This window comes from Aythya marila (genome assembly GCF_965140915.1).
Source record: "Aythya marila genome assembly, chromosome: 4".
Lineage (NCBI taxonomy): Eukaryota > Metazoa > Chordata > Aves > Anseriformes > Anatidae > Aythya > Aythya marila.
The window spans coordinates 49,850,050-49,868,324 of NC_139045.1; the positions used below are offsets into that span (position 1 = coordinate 49,850,050).

Genomic DNA, 18,275 nt, shown 5'->3' on the forward strand with positions numbered 1-18,275 from the left:
TCTTAATACTGTTCTGTGTGTAACCTGAACGTGTTCTTTTTCTTGTTACGTGTGACTTGGTTTTGTTGCATGTAATTCTGGAATTGATTTGGAATATATAACATTGCATAAACATGCTAGAATTGGGAAAAAGGATTAATGTTTAACATGAATATATATATATTTGTTTTTCTTATGAAAGTAACAGCTTTCTTGATTAGGCTGGCAGAGTGGTATTCGCCTCCAGGTTGAGACATGTATAGATAGTTATCTTTATGCCAATGAAGAGCCTTAACACCCATGGTATTCAAGGATGAAGTCAATACAGTAAAAGAAACCAAGAGAGCAATGTATTTTATCCTAACGTAGATATCAACTTGCTGCTCAGCTGAGGTCTTTAGATGACTTTTTATTGACTGACTCCACTGACAATAACAGGGGTTTAACAAGCAACATTAGGTCTCTCATCCTGGAACTGGATGCCATTTGAACTGGCATTTATATCAGTTATTTAGAAAAACATGTTTAGTTTTCAAGGTATATGCTAGTGGTAGTGTCTTTTGTGCAAAGAAACAAAAATTGTAAAAGTTGAAAATTTCTGTAGCAACAGTATATGTATTTTTTTTTTCTGAACCTTTGTGTGAAGCTTAGGAAGGAAAATAATAACTTCAGAAAAATGAAACAGATGAGATTTCTATTTCAAGAACCAAAAGAAAACATGGATCTACAATCTGTTTTGCAGGTTACAGAGAGAGAATATATGAGGCTTTTGCTGTAGAGAGAAAATGATCCTTAGGAAAATTAAACATGCGTTTGAAGGAATTTATTACTGATGCCAGCAGCCTATCTCAGGCAGTGACAGTGGCCACACAGGCAAGTCTGAGTGATGCAGAACAGAAACAGAATTCTAAGTCATGGCATCTTGGCAGAGCTGTGTTTTGCAGGACAAGTGGTTCCCTGTTTCTTGATTGCACTGAGTTTATTAAGAAGCTGTGGCCTGTGCCTTGTAAAGTTTGCTGACAGCTGATCTGTTGACTAGAAAAGCAGTCTACTTTTTCGTGTGGAAATGTAGTTTCCTCAAAACCAAGGCTAAAGCATGCCACACAGCATTGTGTTAATGGAGATGAACTGCTTTTAGGATCCAAGCCAGTACTTCTACAGAAGAGATGGTGCATTTTTTGCCCTGCTATTTAGCAATAACAATTTGTTTGGAGACTTAATTCATGAGGTCTGATATAATGAGCTATGTTTTGCCATTTAGACTTAATCAGAAACAAAGCCCTCATCTAATGACCAAGATTACCTTATTCCATATAATATTTAATGTTTGACAACCTCCAGTGCATAAGTCCTGTAAGAAAACCATGTATTTCTTTCCTCGTTTTAGAGAGCCCAACCGAGGCTAACCGATTTGCAACATAGACAGGAAGGTTGAGGCAGAGTAATGAGAGAGGAAGTCAGGTGTGTGGAGCAGTGGCCTTCCAGACATTGAGGAGTTCAGGTTGTGCATACTCCTCATTTAGCCTACGGTTTTGTCTTGGCAATAAGAAATAGTCTTGTTTTGTTTATTTGTCTCAAAGGGTGATGAGTTGAAATTGTTTGTCTTTTAGATGGCTGTGAATTCACTTATTTTTAACTAGTTTTGCTCTGCAATGCGTCATACAGATATAAATCCATGCTCGATCTTACGAGCTTATTTACATTTTATTTTACTTTGGATATCAGTTTGGTGGCCGCTGTCATTATGTCATTGTGAAAGAATGTTTTTTTCTGTAGTGAAGCTGTCAGAAGGGCATCTCGTAGTGTTTCTGTAGTCAGCTTGTCTTCTGCCACAGTATTTGTGAATGACTGGAGCAAGAAAAAGGTTTCTCTGGATCAAAGGAGTTGTGAAATAGCTGAGAGCATTTTGCCAGCTTTTATTTTTCTTGAATCATTCATAAATAGAAAGAAGCAATACCATGGAGAAAGATTTCTTTTGTTCTTAGTCCTCAATTTTTGTGTGTATTACATACTATTTGTAGACCAAGTGTCCTCCAGAACTAATTCTCAGATGTTTCACTTGTTTTCTTACTCTATCCTACTGAACAGAATATAGGAAATGATTGAAAGAGACATTCTCAAGTCAATTTTTTTTCTTGTAATTTCAACCAATTGTGACACGTATCCTGTTCAATCTGAAAGTATTAAGGCAAAATACGTAATGAGCTTGTTGCAAATCCTCATTTTTTTTCTTAGAAACATGCGGAAAATTATCATACAATGCTGGTTGGGATATTGTCTAATCAGGTACATACAAATTAACAAACATTTAAATAAATAAAATTCACATCTAGTATCCTCTGGAATTGACCATGGGAAAAATCTTAACATTAACCTTTATGAAAAATTGTTACTTAAAATTTGCCATAATAGACACTGTTTGTCACTATCAGTGCTGTGTACAGTATTGGCATTCCCATTCACGTGAATCGAATTCAAAACAGTAAGAGGCTTGGGCTGCAATTGCTTGAAACTCTTATCTCTGCACTGAGGTAAGAAAGGTATCTGTAATATACGATTTGGGGGGGGTGTCTGCCTTAGGGGTAATCTGGCTGACCAACCAAGAGGAATCACAAACTTCCCTATCTTACATTTTTCACCCTACGCTTTTGTAGGAGTTACCTGAGGAAAAACACATTGGTGTAAAGCAAACATAAAAAGAAGATTATTTTGTCACACAATCTATTTTTGATCCTAAAGAGAAAGTTTAGGTCTTTCTGCAGTGCTGAACATACGTTCTTTGCAAAAAAATTAACAAATCAATTTTGTCAATGTTCTGGTGACACTGTATTATTCTATTTCCTGGCAAGGAAGCTGCTTTTGACTTGTATATTAGGGACCAAGATACTGAATCAGATAAAGGTAGTAGAAAATACAGGGTTATATATGTATCATAAAATTCTGGGCATAGCCTTTATTTGAGTCTGGTATTAAGATTTTAAAAAATTTTAAAAGGGCAGGGTGTGAAAACAACTACTAGCTTCCCTGTTTTTGTTGCAGTTGTTCCAGTGCAAACCTATTCCATTATTACTGATGAATGCTGTCAGATAAAAAGAAAAATGAGGTCTGCTGTGTACGTCGGTATCCATGTCACTAATTGAAGCTGACACCACAGTGTTTAGAGAATTCCATTTCTCGTCTTGATAAGCACACAGGCCTGGTTAATTCACTAAGTAACCTTTATTAAATTGAGCGGATGGGAAATCACATTTTTCTTTTTCTTGCATCAGACAGAGGTTAGAAAAAGGTCACTAAGATTTCCTGTGAGACTTACGATATAAAGCACATGGTGTGCTGAATTATTCTTTCTTGGATGTATAGAGCCCGTTCTTCGTTTCAGAGGATAATCTGTACTTTATCTCAACATGACGTGTTACTGTTTCAGTAATGCCCAAATTACCTCATGCTTGCTGCTGTTTTCACTGTACATAAGAAGATGCTGAGCACTCTGTAGATGAGATGACAAGGTCACATTGTCCAAGCAGAACATATCTGATGCTTTACATTAACACTTTTAAATTTCCGCGGTGTTCAAAGCTAGAAGAAGAGATTATCTACTGAAATTAATAATATTCGTTGTGCGCTATAGGAATTGAAGTTAAATACAGCCTTCTATTTGTGGAAGAGGGTGGAATCTCTGTTCACATTGTGTAATGTGAGAACGCTTCATCTCCCTGGCTTGTATAAACCAGAGGCAATGCTAAACTCCCAATGAAGAATTTGCTTTTTTCATTCCATCTAGTAAAGCTGCACTTGCATCTAGTTACACAACAGAACTGTATTTCCTGCTGTTGTGAAAGTAGTCCCAAGAAATACAGCAGGCTTACTCTTACTCTGTAATTTGAATCAGTGGTATATTTTAAATACTGGGAAATCATGTTGGTGTAAACCTTGTGCAGCCACTAAAGAGAAAATAGAAACTCATTTAATGAATGCCATTTTTCTGCCCCCTTATCTGTGTTTCCATATAACAGTACTCTAATCACAAATTATTTTGAAGTGTGCTATTCCCGTCTGGGATAATGAAGGTACATGAAATTTGCAACAGAAGGGATGCAATAAAAACTGCAAAGTGGTACATCAGAGCGGAAATCAATAGTGGAAACAACATTGGTGAACAATTGATTTCATATCACAATTTCTTACATACTCTGAGAATATCCAAGACTTACTGAAGTGTCTTAAGCAGTTTTACCACAGTCTTCTGTTTGCTTTATTTCAGAAGACATTTAATCTTGTTTATGTTTTTTTTTTTTTTTTTTTTTTTCCAGTGGCTAGATGACTGCAAAAGAACATTTGGTACTGATGATGGTATTCATGGCACTAACACAGATGCCCAGGTAGGTGCATCTCATTTATCTCATTTGTGAGTCTGTGGATATGAGAGTTAAAAACACTCTTATATCTGTTGCACAAAAACTCCAACATTTGCAGAGAGATTAAAATTGTATGAAAAGCTTTTCATTTCAGTTATCATACTATCTTTTGGAAACTCAGGTTCTTATGAAGTAGTGGTCTAATAAAATGGGCTGTTTTTAATAAAAGCTGGCGACCAGTCTTCGGTTCTAGGCTTAATAACAGCGAGTAGATAAGCAGACTAGATACCATCTGTGTACCAGCAAGTCCACTTTTATGCAGCTGTTTCTAGCAGAAGAAAGATTAGCTTTCTGCTTAGAAGCTCAGATAAATTGTCTAGCCAAAAATCTCTACTGAATTTAATATAATTAGTACTATATAAATATGTATGACCTTTCTGGAGCTGTTGTTTGAGTGCAAAAGAACATGGAATAAAGTAGCAGTATTGCAAGAATTTCATGAAACATTTTTGTCAACATTTTGTCATCTAACAACAACAGGTGAAGTGACCTGTTACTATTAGCTTGATATTTCGTATGTATTTGCATGACATCATCTATGTTTAACATTACTAATTGCTATAGTAAGTGACAGCTTTTCCCCAAGTGGACCAGGGCTTTTTTGTTTAAACAATAGCTGCATCATGTTGACACTGTAGATTAAAAAAAGCAGATCCAACACCTGCCATTAGTATGTACAAGGAACCTGCCATTCACATCTGCCTGTAATAAGAACAGTGAAACATGTAAGAAAGAATTGCAGATAGCAGGCTAGCTCACAATTTCACAATGACATTTTGACAAAATCCCCAACTCAGGCTAAGGAAGGAAAAAATTTATTCCTTTTGTTTAGTCAAACTTATTCATTAATGCAGTCAGTTAGGTTTCTGCTAGCTACCACTTGCAAGGGCTTTTGCTTTGCCTATGATCACAACATTTGGTATATGTTACACTTGGTTTACATCTTCGTATACTGACTGGCACATGTTTAGAAATATGTAACAACACTCAGCATTACAAAACAGTACATGTTCTATATTTTGATTTAAAAAGCAGCATTTATGCGTTTCAGTCTGTGTATTCAGTTCTGTGTATTTCAGTTCAGAATGTTGCTTAGATACACTAAGAAACTGTTAAGACATTACCATGAAGTTAAATACTACTATTCCCACTATATAGTGAGACAAAACAAGAAAGGGAGGGAAAGCCACATGCAGGCTTTCATTCAGCTCGTACAGAAAGTATGCAGCAGTCGGTGAGGCAGTTTTATCTGTTCCTCCCCAATTCAGCAGTGGTTAAAGACAGCCTCAGAAAAGGTGCTGGGTGACCAGTTCTTACTGATTATTTGTGGGGACCTGCTTTGTTGTTTTTTGTTTTGTTTTGTTTTGTTCTGTTTTGGATTTGTTTTTTGGTTGCTTTGTTTTGTTTCAGTCCTAGCCTGCAAGGCATGCTGGCAATTTTTTCTTTATGTGCTCCTTGCACTGCAGGTTCATTGAAAACCATTTTAGCTTATAGTATCCATTGAGGAAGCTGAGTCCTGTTACTCTGCTTCATAAACATGTACTCCTTACATTAGTGAGAAATTTATTCACAACAATTTTACAGTGACTTCATGGAGATTGAGAAGTTACCAAGTGTAAGAGCATTGTTTCAAAAGTGTTTGTAAATGGAGCGTGCTAAGTCTATCCAGTCAACCAGTTAATGCTAAAAATATTTAAGTGTTGTCTGGCTCAGAAAAGCAGGGCTGCTTCATTCAACACATATTTTTCATTCACTAACAACATAAGATTTTATTACTAATTTTTAGCACTGTGGTAAACACAGCTAAGAATAGTGAGGTGAATTCTGTTCTGGCTCATGTATTACCAGCAGTCTTGCAAGTAAACCTAATTATTGAATTTTTGCTATTAGTACGTACATGCAGGCCTGAAAGAATGCATCTGGACACAGGCTACACTGTTCTTACAGGACTGGCAGGTAGAAAAATCAGATTATTTGACAACTGGTCGAGTATTATGTGAAAGTCACTGAAGCAGCATAATGTTATTCTTAAGGAAAAATCTCTCTTGATTTTTTAGAATAACTGTCAGTGTGACTGGGGAAGGCTTATTTATGGCTTACAGCAATACTGAGACTTGGCTTGAAGGACACTGGGACTTAATGACTAATTATTAAATATAAACAAATGTTGAATATTATTAAACAAAGAAAAAAATGACCCTGTCATTCCTCAAAGTCTGACTCTCTGTGCTCCTTTGGAATAAGTAATAAAATTCTTGTCAACTTCGGCAGTTCAAGATCTTATCTCTTTGCAATGTTGAGTGCATCAAGAGTTTATGCCTATATAATTGTGCTGTGTGAATGACAGCACAGAGTACAGAACAAAAATACACGTTTATAGTTTATTAAGCACACTATAAATTATTATATATGTAGTGCATAGTTATGTGCTTAATAAAGCTTAACTGCTTCTGCCTGCTGGAATCAGTTGCATCTTCATACACGTGTGACCATTGTACATGGCATAAATGCCACCAATATGCTCAGCGCTGTACAAAGCACAGGAGTTATGTTCCTGTCTCTAGCCTGAGGAATATGTTTTCTGATGTTTTCGCTCCCTGTCCCTTTCTCGAACATTTATTTTTCTGAAATTGCTTGTAAAACCAAGTGCAATTTAGCCAAAAAACTGTCACAATGAGATGTTAATAATAAAGTTTAGCAAAATGAAGAACTTTCTAATCTAAAATCTTAAAAACAAGCAAAAAAAGTTCAGACAAAAGTTCAAACAAGAAAAAAAAATCAGAATTCAAATTAACATTGCATCTCAAATTAACATTGCAAATTTTAAGAAGTGTTATCTAAGCTTAAACTATAGTGCTACAGAACAAGTAAGAAGACATATCCAGACCTAAACATCGTTGCTTTTGATTTCTTAATTTTGCATACATTGAAGATTATTCACTATGTAAAGGCTCAGAAAGGGTTGTAATGTTTCTCCTGTTGTGGGACAACAAAGCCAGTGTTATCTATTATTAGTTAAAGGAGTGAGTGCTTGGTAATTTCACTTCAGTCTGTTAATTTTTGTTGTTAAGGGTATATTTGGAGCATATTACTTGTATTTCATCCTCCATTTTGCCTGGGACATCTTTTACCCTAATTAAAATGATTTCCTACACTAATTCTTGATCTTTTTTCTTCCTTTGTATTTTTGTGACCTGCTCATCTTCTTGCTTAGCAAATGGAAATTCTAGCAGTAAGTGATGGTTCTTGATTTATCAAATACTTAACCATGCCAGTCAACCAACTGGTCTCCATCTGTCTCGTCCATTTGTGACGTAGTGATGTCTTGTCATAGACTATTACAAAAATGCTGTGTGCTTCAGTTTTGCATAATCTAACGCATTGAACTGTTGGTTCTTTGTAGATAATAGGATCCTGTAGTTAGTAGAACCTTAGAGATGATTATTCCATTAGAATTAGCTTTTATGTCTGTATGTAAAGCAGTATTAACAGTCTGCACCTCCACTAGTTTTAGATGCGTAAAAATGGAAGCAAGACTGTGCTGTTTTGTTTCCTTAAAATATGTCATTGTATTTTCTAAAATAGAAACAGAGCTATGTTTCACAAAGGAAACATTATTCTTACATCCAAGAATGGAAATATTTCCCTCTTATTCCATCAGGCAGGTGTAAACTAAAGACCAGGTTATAGACTATGCTTACATATAGTAGTGTTTATGAAAGATTGCATACTTAGAGATGACAGCTACTTCTTTTGGATATTCTTGAATTTATAGCAGTAAAAGTTCAACAGTAGAAGTAAGGGATGTATGATATTCTGTCTTGAAACATGACATTTTAAAGTGCCTCTTCAATCACTTTTTTTTGTTCCTTTTTGGAAATGTGACTACTTATTAAAAAGTAAACTTTTAACCTGTGTGAGAGAGGCTACCTATAAATCTAGAACTGGATGAAGCTTTCATCTGCTTTTCATTAGCGTCTTGCTACATTAGCTTGCAAATCTTCTTGGCATTTTCTTCAGTAACCAAATAACTACTTTTAATTTTGCACATTCTATTCTGAAGTTGTCATTTATTGCTTCTTGTATTGGATTGTAGGTGTTTGGCACTTCCTGATTATAATAACGCTGTTTACATTTGTAGGAGCTGGAGTTGTGTCGGAGGCTATATAAATTGCATTTCCAGTTGCTGCTTCTGTTCCAAGCCTACTGCAAACTTATCAGCCAAGTAAACACAATCAAAAAAGAAGCAGAGGTAAGGCAAATCACACCATTTAGCTACTTATTGTTGACATTTCAAAGCTAAACCATTTAAAATGCATTTTGGTAATGTGTTCATCAGCAGGACATCTTTTTAGGGTGAGCTGAAGGAGGGTACCAGCTGTTTTATAAGCAATTAATAATAGATTTAAGTAGAACTTGCAAGAATTTTTTGAGACATTCAATTATCTTTGTCGATTTTTGTACAACCTGAAAGCCCTTACATAGACGTGAATGCAGGGAGTCCAGGACTTTAAATATTTCACTAGCACTCCTGGTGTATTCTAATCAAGCTGCAATCAAGGTACATCAAATTCAATCAACAGAGCTCTGTAATGAAGCCCTTTTCCGTCACCCCAGTGGTTCCTGTTACAAGCACAGTAACTTACTACCAACTGATTGCATAAGTGCATCACATCAGCCACCATTCAGTTTCACTGCAACCTTAGTCCCCCAACTCATGCGTAGTTAGTAATGCATCCCGGACATCTTGGGCTTGATTTTTAGGTGTACTAACTTTAGAAGTGAAATGCGTCATTCAGCTGTGCACACGTGGTACATGTATGATGATAATCAGGTTAATCTGAGTGAGTTATGCTGCTGTTAATGTCTTTTCAACGTTCTCCCCTGGAACTGTAATGCAATAAAGAGAGGTAGCATTTAAAAAAAATGTCTTGCTTGATGTAGTAGGGAGGAAAACAAAAAATAGGGCTGGAAGTCTTTGGTTTAGGAGTACGTTGGGAAAAAAAAAAAAAAAAAAAAAAGCATGTTCCTCACTTAAATCTCCAGATTCTTGTAGAGGCTGCAAATAAGTGAGTTCATTTTGTGTGGAGGATGTTATGGAAGGTCAGCATCACCTCACTTCCATTTCTTGCCTGAGTTTCCAAGTCAGCTGTAAATCATATTCTGTGTATGCCCTTGTCTTTTACTCATACATTGGAACTAAAGCCAAAGATACTATTATATACATTGGCTGCATTACAGTTACTCTGCTGGGCTGCCAGTCTTCCAGATTTTTCCTCCATGTTTAGGTCATCTTTGTAATAACACAGTTTCTGTTGTACTTTCCAAAGTGTTTAACTCTTCTTGTCAATTTAATCATCGTTAAGTGATATAAGGAGAAAAACGTACTTTTTAAAATGAATTTTAAAAGGACTAAGATGGAAACTTGTTAAGGAAAGCCCAAATACCTGGCATAAGTACTTGGGCCATTAAACTAGCTGTATTCGTAAACAACTGAAGCAAATATTTGGATTTACTTCTTCTGTATCTCATTTAGGATTACATCAAGGAGGAAAAATGTACGTTTCTGATCTGCTGAAAGTTAATTTGGCTAAAAATATAATTAAACTAGAAAAGCTCACTCTAGCATTTGTTTTAGGTCATAAACATGTCTGAAGAACTTGCTGTCCTGGAGACCTGTCTGAAAGAGGCTGAGTCTGCATCTGACAGTGGCATCGAAGAAATTGAAATTGCAGAGGCTTCCCAAGCTAGCACAGAAACAGCAATTCACTCTCTCATTGAAACCCTGAGAAGCAAGGAGTTTGTGTCAGCTGTAGCACAGGTCAAGGCTTTCAGGTAAATGCATAAGGATTTTGCTTTCTGGCCTGAGTTTGCTAATGGACCTTTTAAATTAAAAGATAGGGATAGGCACTATTCCAATTTTTTTTTCAGCTCTTGCTAGATGTTCTTACTGAAAGAACAAGAACAGTTGATTCATTACTGTTCATTACTTCTTCATATACATCTTGTGATTTTAAAAGGCAATTCTAGTAATATTTGTTCTTTGGAATTTGTCTTTGAGAAAAATGATACTGTTAACTCCTAGGACTCTACAGAAGAAATGTTCCTCTTGTGTTTTAGTATGTCTTCTGTTCAGATATCTGTTTTAAGAACTCTTAAATATTTAAATACTTCACGTTTTAATGTTTAAATACAAATTGTGTGTTCACAGATCCATTTGGCCCCATGACATCTTTGGCAGTTCTGAAGATGACCCAATCCAAACACTGTTGCACATATACTTCCGTCATCAGACACTTGGTCAAACTGGCAGCTTTGCAGTAGTAGGCTCCAACCAAGATATGTCAGAGGCCAGCTCAAAGCTGATGGAACTTAATCTAGAAATTCGAGAGTCTCTACGTATGGTGCAGTCCTGTCGGCTTCTAGGGAAAATCAAACCAGGAGTAAACCTTGTGAGCACTGGATTCTGAACAGCTATCATTTAGAAAAGAACTGATATTGAGGACACTTCAAACTATTATTGAGCACCTTTCATTTAAAAAAAAAAAAAAAAAAGGAAGAAAGAATGAAAAAAATACGTTCCAGCAATCCTGAAATATGACAGAGTTCCATCACAGGAAGAAATTGTTCCATCAGAAGGAAAAATCTAAAAATTGAAGTTAACATCTTACTTGACTGCTCTTTCTACACAGTAGCTGTGTGGCAGTAGTATTTTTTTTATTAAATATATGTATAAAAACTCCGTGAAAGGAAAAGGGCTTAAATGTAATGCATACATATGCATTATTTTCTGTTGTAACAGAACTATAAATGGTGTTTGCAGTAACAGCCTCTAAAGGTTGAACCAATGCTGCAGGTGGGATGAGGCTAAAATCAAGGCTGGTTTATTTTGGCTGAAGACCTGCAACGCTTCCTGGCTTTCCAGCAGCGGTAGATATAATCATCAACTAATACCTATTGAGACACTTTGCAACGTCATGAAGAATGTGCGGTCGAACACGAGCAGGATGACTTCCGACTGCAAAAAACATTCACTTCTCAATGTTTTATTTGCATTTGTTGTCTGTAACAAGGAAATGATGTGTGTGAGTTGGAATGTATGGCTACGTGACAGTTGTTTTTTGAAGGTATGGATGATTGTTAAATAAGGTCTCAGAGCATGCTTAAAAGAGCTGCAAGATTATTTTTGAAGAAATTTTATTTTATTAGATCTAATCCTCATAGTGTGTAAATGTTAGGACATTTAATAATATTTTAAACTGGGATTTCCCAGTGTTTCTAAAAGAAATAATATATCTGTTAACTTTATTGGAATGCTGCTCAGTTCTCTGATCAGTGCTTATGTTACAAATATTGATAACAACTAACCAAAAAGTAGCTGCCTGCAGAGACTTAAAATGTATATTAAAGATATATGCTGCCCATCAGCAATTCTCACTAGAAGTTAACTTATTTTATTCTGTATATATTCTAGAAACTGTATAGTGCAAAAACAGTATTTTTCTTGTAAATTTGTGCAATGCACTGTTAAGACAGTAGGTGTATAAAGCTATGAGGGGAAGGGGAGCTCTCCCTGGTGGTAGTCACATACATGACTTGCAGTCTGAGCAGTCTGCAGGGTTCAAAGAGTTTGAATGCACATACATGCATCTTCATGACTCGACTTAAGCCTAAGGAATTGGGACTATAGAAGAAAAAAAGACTGACTACCAAACCATGCAAACAGGCAATATACTCATAGTTCAGTGTCAAAGTCTGTAGCATAAAACAAACTGGATTCTGTTGAAACCAATAGCATTTTGTAAAAAATAAATAAATAAATAAATAAAAATAAAACAAAAAGAAAAATAAAAAAGAATGTAGTCCCACAATTCCTGTGATTTGAAAGGAACACCCAGTATTTTTATATACATCTCTTACCCACTGTGATTTTTTTTAATGGGCTCTAATTCCAGAGTTTAGAATGTAGAATTGAAGTTCTTAGCTCTGCCTTTTTGGGGGAATTGGACCCCACTAGAAATGTAATTATGCTGAAACGCATTAATTGAAGGCACTGTGCACGCTGTTGGACTGCTGACAGTAGTTGTTATCCTAACAAGCTGTGTAACTGGTCAAGGCACATCCATAATCACTGTATTTTTTCTCTGACCCTGATAAAATTGAATTATTTTGATGGTTTTGTGGTACTGTAGATGGTGTTCTTAATTATTTAATAAGTATTTACGGGGGGGGATAAGTAGTTTTATTTAGTGGTGCATTACACTTTTATTTACATCATCTTTTACCAGCTTTTTTGTAAAAATAAAAGACATTGTATCTATCATCTTGTGTATTTTTACAAGCTAGAAGTCCATACTGTACTTTTAGGAGTGCTAAAGTACGTACCTAAACACTGACTACAGAGGACTAGGAGCCCCAAACTCCTTTTTTCCCCCCCCTTGTGTCCTATCAATGCAAAAGGATTTTCCTAGGCATCTTCTGAGGACATTAGAGGTTTTGTAAGGCAAATGAAGCCTGGATTTCTATACATAATTCTTCAGTTATACATCTTCTTTGGTTTACAATGGCTAGTAGAAATGGGGCCTGCCTTATGGAATAGAAATCATGGTACCTTGTCATCTGGATATTCCTTCTTTCACAGAAGTTCAAGAACTATTTCCAAACATCCACTGCACAGCTTGTTCTGTACAGAGTCCTGCCCTTTGCTATTAGCTGCTCACAGGTCTCCACATAGAGGAAGCATTAGGCCAGGTTGAGCGCTGTTCTTGCTGGTTGCCACTTCTCCAAAGTTACTCACTCTTGACTACTGCAGAAGCTGTCACCCTGCATTGCCTGGTGCCAGGTACCACAGAATCACTAAGGGTGGAAAAGGCCTCCAAGACCATCCGGTCCAACCATCCCCCTACCACCACTATCACCCACTAAAACACATCCCTCAGCACCAGGTCCAAACTTTCCTTAAACACCCCCAGGGATGGTGACTCCACCACCTCTCTGGGCAACCCACCCCAATGCCTGACAGCTCTTCCTGAGAAGAAACATCTCCTCATTTATAATCTAAACCTCCCCTGGCACAACTTGAGGCCATTCCCTCTGGTCCTATCACTAGTTACCTGTGAGAAGAGACTGACCCCAGCTCCCCACAGCTTCGTTTCAGGGAGTTGCAGATAGCATTAAGGTCTCCCCTGAGCCTCCTCCAGACTAAACACCCCCGGCTCCCTCAGCCACTCCTCACAGGACTTGTGCTCCAGGCCCCTCACCAGCTTCACAGCCCTTCTCTGGACATTCTTCAGGGCCTCATCCTTCTTGTGGTGAGGGGCCCAAAACTGAACAGTACTCGAGGTGCAGCCTCACCAGAGCAGAGCACAGGGGAACGATCACCTCCCTGCTCCTGCTGCCTACACTACTGATAGAGGCCAGGATGCCGTTGGCCTTCTTGGCCACCTGGGCACGCTGCTGGCTCATGCTCTGCCACACATTGACCAACCCCCAGATCCTTCCCCTCTGCACAGCTTGCCAGCCGCTCCACCCCAAGCAAGGTATGTGCTAAACCTCTCAGCAGTAGAGGCTGTCTGAAACCCCGCAAGATGTCAGACACCTCTGTGGGATGTGCTGAACACAGCACTGACTGAGCTAATGTCTGCAAAGACTCTTCATGAAGAAGCCGTACAGGGCAAGTTCAAGGTATCTTTGAAGAACTGACAGCTCTGTTCCTTCCTGCTTTGCATAATCACAGAGGTCACCATCAGCTTTCCTTCTTTCTGCTGGATCTAGGACCCAGTGCCCATAACACACAGCATCTGCTGTCAAGGACATGATGGAGCAGTAAAGCAGAACAGGGTACAGGATTGTCACTGTGGCATCAAGTAAAAGCACTGAATGTATTTACATAAGAGGATGGGCAGTCAGAGCTACTGCTGCATTAAGGAATGCCATAGCACGAAGGAAAGCTCGTTTCATATCCCTGCCCACTGCACTCCCACTCTGCCCAGGCCCAAAACCTCACAACAGGTGAAGGCCGGCCCAGGCCCAGCCCTCAGCCAGCTGCTTGAACCCTGCTGAAGCTCACCTGCAGCGCTGACCAGCTGCACCCGCTGCTCCTCCGGCCACACACCTTGCAACAGCTGCTGATAGAGACCAGTGCTAAGGCATGCTCAGCTCCACTCCAGGCTGTTACTGATGATCACAGGAGCCGGCCTGTTCACAGCAAGTAATCCTCAAAGCAATGCTTGTGAGGATATCCGTATGAGTAGGAAGTGCTCAACTGCTCATGTTTCTGTTTGCTGCCATAACATTTCATATGGACACGGCACAAAACGATTTCTCAAAGTCATTACCACAGTGAACACTTGTAACAGTCAGTCTCACACATTGCATCAGGAAAAACTACAGCTCTTAGAGGGGAGGCAAACAGGAAAATGAGTACACAAACATCCCTTGAGGGAAATATGCTCAGGAAAAACTTAAAAAAAATAAAAAAAAAAGCAGCCCAGATCACCATTACTATTGGGAGCTGAGGTAGCCTGTGGGTAGGTAGGAGAACAGACCTGCCTCTTGCCTCCAGCACTGAAGCCGTAGGCAGGATTAAGGCACCATCTACTTTCCAAGCTGAACATGGCAAGGATGGAACCAAAAGTCTTCTAGTGAGCTAGTAAAGTATCCTTTGTGATACTGGGGAGAGTGCTTCTAGGGGAAGCACGAAATAAGACAGCTCCTGCTCTGGGGTTGGTGGGTCTGCTACTCATTCCCAGAATGAGTTTGGCTGCTATAGCAAGTAGTGAAGCAAGAATAAAATTACTATGCGATAAATTAGCAGTGATTCATTATACCTTACTGCTAGAGATCTGAATGCCAGAACTATGAGAAGCTACTGCAGTAAGTTCAAGGGACGCGTTAAAATAAAGCAGGAGTTGACAGCAAGAGGAGTTCTGTGTTCCAGCTGAGCTACAGAATTAACCCTGCCCCTCTAAATGGACACTCGTGGGTGCAGAGGACAACCTGTGCCTACCCTGCCATACAAGTTCCCTTAAGAAAAGCAGCTACCGCAGCTGTTCACAGGCTCTCTTTAGGGAGGGGGGAATCACACAAGCCAGGTGCAGGCACAGGTCAGTTTGATGGAGAAATCAGTCTTTCCCAAGAAGAGTTACCTTAAAGAGTTCTCCAAGAGGCTTAGGCCAGCATAATGCTTAATTTCAAAGTTCACAGCTTTATTAGCATTCTCAGGAAAGTACATGTCCCATCAGTTTACCCAGCTCCTTAGCTATGAGGCAGAGGGCATAGAATTTTAACCAATTCATGAGTCTGTTCAGGTGGCAGTTCTGTGGTGCCAGAGCCAGCTTGTAACACTACTGCCTCTCCACTGAGGCCCTTGACAGCAAAAACAGGCTTTGGACACTGCTGGTTCTGCCTTCACTATACCAAGAGCCCCAGCAGGGTGCAGGGGTTTGGTCCTTTCCTGACAAAAGACAGCAAAACCACCTCTAGATCTAAGTGAAAGCCACCAAGTGCACAGCTCTGTGTGTCATCTGCAGGTACAGAGGGAAGCCAGGGAGATGCAGTGTTCTATTTCTGGGCCTGTGAAGGGTCACTTCTCCTGATAACCCAGTGGAAGTAAGATGTGTGATCTATTTATGAGAAGCCTCTAACACCAGTGACTCCTTTCCCCAGGGAGTTGAGAGCTGTCCCTGAAGATGCCTCAGGACCACCACAAGCATTTTTGGCCCTAATCTACAGCACAAGACCACCAGCTGAGCCAGAGCCAGGCACAGACTGGCTGTGCCAGTAGCAGCAGCCTAGCTCTCACAGAGCACTTTTCTCCACCATTAGCCAGAGATGAACAGCAGGTACAGACTTGCTGCATGGAGTACCAGTGTGCCCAGTAAGTGATTACAACTGGGCATTTTGTTCCCAAGTGATGCTCTACTGCCTACTGTAATGTTTTGATGTTCAAGCGGTTGAGCTTCCAGTGCAGGAGCAGTAACAGACATCCTTTCCCATCTGACATTCCACAAGGTGCTACCATCAAGACAGTGATGCCAAGACCACCACTAGTTTGCAAAACATTACTTGTAGAGTCTTTCCTCATGCAAGTTACGGAAGCTGCAACCCTCTGAGCTGGGCACAAACCCACCTGATCACCTGAGAGTGCTTTGCAATACTTTTAATCACATGCTTTCCCAGCTACACCTCGCTAAGTATCCTCAAACAATAACAGCAACAACAAAAAACCTCTGCTCTACTCGCAGTCTCGTAGAAGAGCCCCAAAACCAATGCAAACCCCCCTTCATCCCCTCAGATAATGTACTTGAAGCTGAAGGTGCTGTCGCAGGAGAGGCGTTTCCCCTTGCACCTCCCGCAGAGGTCCTGGCGGTGGGGCCTCTTGGGGTCCACGTGGCGCAGCTTCACGGGGCAGGTGCACCTCGTCTGCTTGCAGCTCTGCGGGGCGAGGCAGCGGTCGGTGCCTGACCCCAAACACGGCGGGGCGAGGCGGGGGGGACGCCCCTTACCTGGCAGGTGATGTCCTCCACGCGGTACGGGTTGTAGGACTTCTGGCAGGTCCGGCAGAACTGGCGGAAATAGACCTGCGGGGCAGGCGGGGGGTCAAGTTTTGGGGGGCGGATGGGGGCGGCGGGGGGCCCTGGGCTGAGCTTACCTTGTTGGTGCCCTGCACGCACCAGACGTAGGCGCTCTCCCAGCGGATGTTGCAGTCCTTGCAGTGGTAGTAGCCGTACTTCTGCTCCAGGAACTGCCGGGGACAGGCGTTATCGGGGTGGGGGCGCTCGCCCCGGACCCGCCCCGCCCCGCTCCCCGCCGCCCCTCACCTGGAAGCGCAGCCGGGTCTTGCCCGGGGCCGCCTCCCGCTTCTGGGCGGCTGCCGGCGGCTCTGCCCGCGCCTCCTGCTCCTTCTCCTGCTCCTCCCGCTCCTTCTCCTCCTGCTCCCGGCTCCCCTCCGGCCCCGGGGCAGCGGCCGGGCGCTGCTCCAGCGGCTCAGCCTCAGCCTTGGCCTCGCCCTCACCCTCGAGGGGCTTCTCCCAGCTGGCCCGCACGGCGGCCGCCTCCGCCTCCCGCTGCTGCTTCTCGGCCGCCTCCTCCCCGGCGGCGGGGGGCTCCTGCTCGGGCTCCTCGAGGAAGGCGGTGAGCCTGCGGGACGCCACGGGCGAGTAGACGGCGATGGTGCGGGGGAAGCGCACGGCGCGGGTGCTGGTGGTGGCGGGGCTGCCCTGCTCCTGCTCCGGGTACCGCTCCGCATCCCGCTCCGCATCCTGCTCCGGATCGGCTTCGCGGAGCCTGGCGGCGGGGCCGGGCCGGCGGCGGAGCAGCGTGCGGGGCCCCAGCGAGCACTGCACCGAGGCGTCCTGCCGCGGGTTCACCTGCACGCCCACCTCCTTGGTGTTGGCCTTGCGGAGCCGCGGCGTCAGGTTGGGGTTCACCTGCGACAGGATGGCCTTCAGCTGCGCCCGCTGGTAGTTGTCGAAGTACTCGGCTGCCGCCGCCGCCTCCCCGTAGGCCGAGAAGTAGCCGCCCCCCCGGGGCCGCCAGCCGCCCGCAGCCCCCGCCTTGCCCTTGGGCTGCGGGTAGCGGTAGGAGTAGGGCGGGTAGGTGGCGTACAGGTAGCTCTCCATCGCCTCCTCCGACATCGCGCAGGGCTCACCGCTGCCCCCCCGGGGGCCTTAAATACCCCCGGGGTGGGGCACGGCCCCCTCCCGCCCGCCCCCGACGGCGCCTGCCCCGCAGCCTCCTCCCTGCCCGAGCCCCCCGCGGGATGAAGCAGCGGGGACCACGTTTGGCTCAGCTCGGCCGTGTATTTGCGGGGAGGACAAGGAGCGCGGCGGCGTTACAGCGGGGGGAGCACGGGGGGTACACGCGTGCAAGGTGCTTTGC

At 41.9% G+C, this 18,275-nt stretch overlaps 2 protein-coding genes across 8 annotated transcripts in view; one reads left to right on the forward strand and one right to left on the reverse strand.

Moving 5' to 3' along the window:
• The window catches only part of FRYL (FRY like transcription coactivator), a 172,055-nt gene extending 159,341 nt beyond the window's left edge, over nucleotides 1–12,714 (forward strand). For 6 of the 7 annotated variants that reach the window (XM_082759737.1, XM_082759736.1, XM_082759731.1 and 3 more), the window contains 5 exons: nucleotides 4,290–4,358; nucleotides 7,609–7,626; nucleotides 8,536–8,646; nucleotides 10,033–10,229; nucleotides 10,606–12,714. In XM_082759737.1, coding sequence (XP_082615863.1) covers nucleotides 4,290–4,358; nucleotides 7,609–7,626; nucleotides 8,536–8,646; nucleotides 10,033–10,229; nucleotides 10,606–10,864 — 654 coding nt within the window. In that variant the 3' untranslated portion in view covers nucleotides 10,865–12,714. The remainder of the gene's footprint in view (nucleotides 1–4,289; nucleotides 4,359–7,608; nucleotides 7,627–8,535; nucleotides 8,647–10,032; nucleotides 10,230–10,605) is intronic. The other variant, XM_082759734.1, reaches the window with a different exon arrangement.
• A 3,971-nt stretch (nucleotides 12,715–16,685) lies between these two features.
• On the reverse strand, nucleotides 16,686–18,031 carry ZAR1 (zygote arrest 1; the record flags this gene model as incomplete). The annotated part of the gene is made up of 4 exons (XM_082759393.1): nucleotides 16,686–16,829; nucleotides 16,901–16,975; nucleotides 17,047–17,139; nucleotides 17,216–18,031. The coding sequence occupies 4 exons, from the start codon at nucleotides 18,029–18,031 to the stop codon at nucleotides 16,686–16,688; spliced, it is 1,128 nt and encodes a 375-aa protein (XP_082615519.1).
• Between the last annotated feature and the right edge of the window lie 244 nt (nucleotides 18,032–18,275).